General features: G+C 56.0%; 1 protein-coding gene across 1 annotated transcript; it reads right to left on the bottom strand.

Annotated features, from left to right (window-relative positions):
* Positions 1 to 316: 316 nt before the first annotated feature.
* lrrc4.2 (leucine rich repeat containing 4.2) lies at positions 317 to 2,320 on the bottom strand. Its single transcript, XM_076300143.1, has one exon. The coding sequence runs from the start codon at positions 2,315 to 2,317 to the stop codon at positions 317 to 319; it is 2,001 nt and encodes a 666-aa protein (XP_076156258.1). The 5' UTR covers positions 2,318 to 2,320.
* Positions 2,321 to 3,396: the final 1,076 nt, after the last annotated feature.

The following is a 3,396-nucleotide window of genomic DNA, read 5'->3' as shown; positions in this document are numbered from 1 at the left end:
TTAGAAAAGTTTAAATTTCCTCTTCTTTTTAATATAATCTGTTTGTTCTCACCATCCCATAGTGGACTGATTTCATATATTTATATATATACTTTTTTCACATATTTATGTATAAGCATGTACAAGAAAAACAGTCTCAGTTTTGCACTTTGTACAAAAAAGTGGTTTGCTGTCTTTTTTTTTCTTTGTGCATTCTATTGCATGTGTAGATGAAGGGTGAAAAAAGAAGTCAAAAACACAGAGTAAAGGCAATGGTGAGGTGGGAGTTTTGGGTCATTTGGGGGGTTGGGGGCTGGATGGGAGAGAAAGAGAGATGCTAGATCTGAGTCTCCTGTACCTTCTCTTTGTGGGATTTTTTAAGGTAGGGCTCGTGGATGGTGCTGATGGTGGTGGTGGTGGTGGTGGCGGTGGGCCGCGAGCGGTGCAGAGAGTTGCCGATGTTGTTCTCTGTCCACATTGCCCCATGTGCTGCTGCTTTGTAGGTGCCGCCGCCGCCACTGCTGCTGTAGGGCTTGTAGATGCTGTTGTGGTGGTGGTGGTCACCACGCAGGCCCTCGCCGGGCAGGCAGCTCCCCGAGGAGGCCGGCGGCGGCAGATCCTGCTCCTGCTCCTGCATGTGGATGATCTCTATAGTCCTGGCAGCGGCCACACTGCTGCGGTGCTGGTGCTGCTTGCGCAGTTTGTAGAAGACGACGAGCATGGCGGCCGCCAGCATGGTGACCGCCACGAAGCAGCCGATGATGATCTTGGTGGTCTTCATCATGTCGTCGAGGCTGGGCGAGGGCGGGCGCGGCGTGCCCTGCGGCGAGGTGGGCACCGACACCTGTCGCGGCGTCTGGAGCAGCACGGTGGGCGTGGAGATGAAGACGGGCTGAAAGACGGACGGCGAGGCCGTGGCGGTGGTCATCTTGGGCTTGAGCAGCGCGTCCTCGGACACGGGCTGGTCCACCTCCACCGTCACATCGGTGGGGGGGCAGTAAACCGAGTCGGACGTGTTGAGCTCGGCGGCGCTCACGTTCAGGTAGGCCGAGGCGTTTGAGTTGCCCGCCACGTTGGTCACCATGCACACGTAGATGCCCGTGTCGTTGGGCAGCACGTTCGAGAAGTTGAGCGAGCCGTCGTTGAGCACCACGATCCGCGGGTGGTTGGAGCCGTGCGTCAGCACCGTGCCGTTGGGCAGCAGCCAGCGCACCGAGGACATGGGCGCCGTGCGGCACTTGAGCTCGGCCACGCGCTCCGCCGAGATGTTCAGGTCGCGCGGCGCGTCCAGGATGTACGGCGCCGAGCACTGGAAGGTGGTCTGGTCCACCTCTACCAGGTAGCGTCCTCGCATGTGGGCCGGCGTGTGGCAGCGGCCGCAGCAGGTGGAGTTGGTGGGGATGTACTCGCGCAGCCACCACGAGAGCCACACCACGTCGCAGTCGCACCGCCACGGGTTGTGGTGGAGGTGCAGCTCCACTAGGTAGCTGAGGGGCGCGAAAAGGTCATGCGGGAGGGAACTGAGGTTGTTGTGGGCCAGGTTGAGCTCAACCAGGCCCGTGACATCATCGAAGGCGTTCCGCTCGATCAGCGTGATCTTGGAGTTCATAATCCAGAGCTTCTTCAGGGCCTTGAGGCCCCGGAAGGAACCCGGCTTGATCTCAGGGAAGAAGTTCTCCGAGATCTCCAGCTCCTCGAGTCCCACCAGCGGCGAGAGGTTGGGCATCTCGCGCAGGTTACACATTCCAAGGTTAAGGTACTTCAAGTTGTATAATCCTTCGAAAGCGCCATCCGAAATATACTCCAGCTTCCGCAGCTCACCCAAATCCAAACGCATGAGCGAGGGCACGCGGTTGAACGCGTACGACGGGATGCTCTCGATGGGGTTGCTCCTGAGCCAAAGCTCCCGCAGCTTGGACAGGTACTCGAAGGCACCGCTGGGGATGACCGTGAGCCGATTGTCAAACAGCTCCAGCGTGTTGAGGCTGGTCAGGCCGTTGAAGGCGCCCACCTCGATTTGCCGTATGGAGTTGCGGCCCAGCTGCAGGACCTCGAGGTGGTGGAGGTGCCGAAAAGTGTCCGCCTGGATGACCTCGATGCTGTTCTCCATCAGGTTGAGGAAGCGGGCGTTGGACGGGATCCCCGGGGGCACGCGGACGAGCCCGCGGCGGGTGCACACCACCTTACTGAACTGACCGCTGCACGAGCAGACGGCCGGGCAGTTGAGGGGGCCCGAGGGGGCCGCACACGCACTCCACGCTCGCACCATGAGGTAGACTGCACAGAGCAGGGCTGAGTTCCAGGCACGGTGCACAGTTACCTGCCCCGAGAGACTCATGATGTGGCACGTTCATAATTCAACATTGTGTGGGGATTCGGCTCAGGGGCGGAGAGCTGGCCCTACCCTGGTTTGAGCAAGGCTCTCGTTCTTTTTTCCATCGACAGTGCAGAAGGATGCTGTGTGGAGAGACGGATAGGGGGAAAGGGGGCAAGGGGGGAGGGGTAAATAAACCAAGTAAAACCGGAGTCAACAGAGACACAAGAAGCACTAAAGGGTTAAAAAAATCAGCACTTACCTCATGGGTTTTTTGCTTATTGAGAGATCTGGTCTCCCCCTTTAGATCAGCAAGCACAAACAGGAACACATTCATTCATCCTCCTCATCAGGAGCAGTTGGGCATTTTTTTTTTTAAATTCCTCCAGAAAAGTGTAAAGTGGACAGAGAAGCAATTCAACAAAATGGCTCCTATTAAATCCAGACAAAAGCCGCATTAAGATGAACCAGTTGGGGGACGAGGGGCCCAGAGAGCTAAGCAGGTGCGTGGATCCATCGTGCCTAGAAGAGACATCCCCTTATCTCCCCCACTGATTGTCCTTGGAAGCCGATGCTGAAAACCACTGAATATTTTTGTGCGGCTCCATCGCAGTACTGTGTGCAGGCAGGTTCAACCAAGGCAGACAGTAGGGAAAAACAGCCAAAATGAATCAAAAGCAATTAACATAACACAGAACGAACACAGAGCGAAGGAAGAGAAAAAAAATCCCAAGTCCAGATTTTCTTTCCCTTGTGTTGGAGTCTTCCCCCCGCCTCCTTACTTTTTGGTTTTTTTTTCTCCCTTCTCTCTCTCCACCACCCTCCGACACTTGTCCGGTTGATTAGCCGTTCACAGACAAATCCAGAAAAGGGCTAATAGACGCACGTTGCGGTTGTTCCGTCTTGCATTTTTTAACTAGCTGCGCTCCCCTGGTCCATCGGTGTAGCAGCTGCAGGCTGCCGCGTGCACAGTTAGCAATAATCCGTCAATTTCTCCAGAGGGGGGGTTCGGGGGTGGTGTTGGTGCGGGATAGAGAGCGAGCGAGCGAGCAAGTGAGTGAGTGAGAGAGAGAGAGAGAGAGGAAGAGAGAGGAAAAGAAGGA

This window comes from Alosa pseudoharengus, unplaced genomic scaffold, assembly GCF_046254945.1.
Source record: "Alosa pseudoharengus isolate Yale_2024_CS ecotype anadromous, Long Island Sound unplaced genomic scaffold, YU_APseudo_1.1 YU_APseudo_1.1_scf_10, whole genome shotgun sequence".
Classification (NCBI taxonomy): domain Eukaryota; kingdom Metazoa; phylum Chordata; class Actinopteri; order Clupeiformes; family Clupeidae; genus Alosa; species Alosa pseudoharengus.
This window is presented reverse-complemented; position numbering and strand designations above follow the sequence as displayed.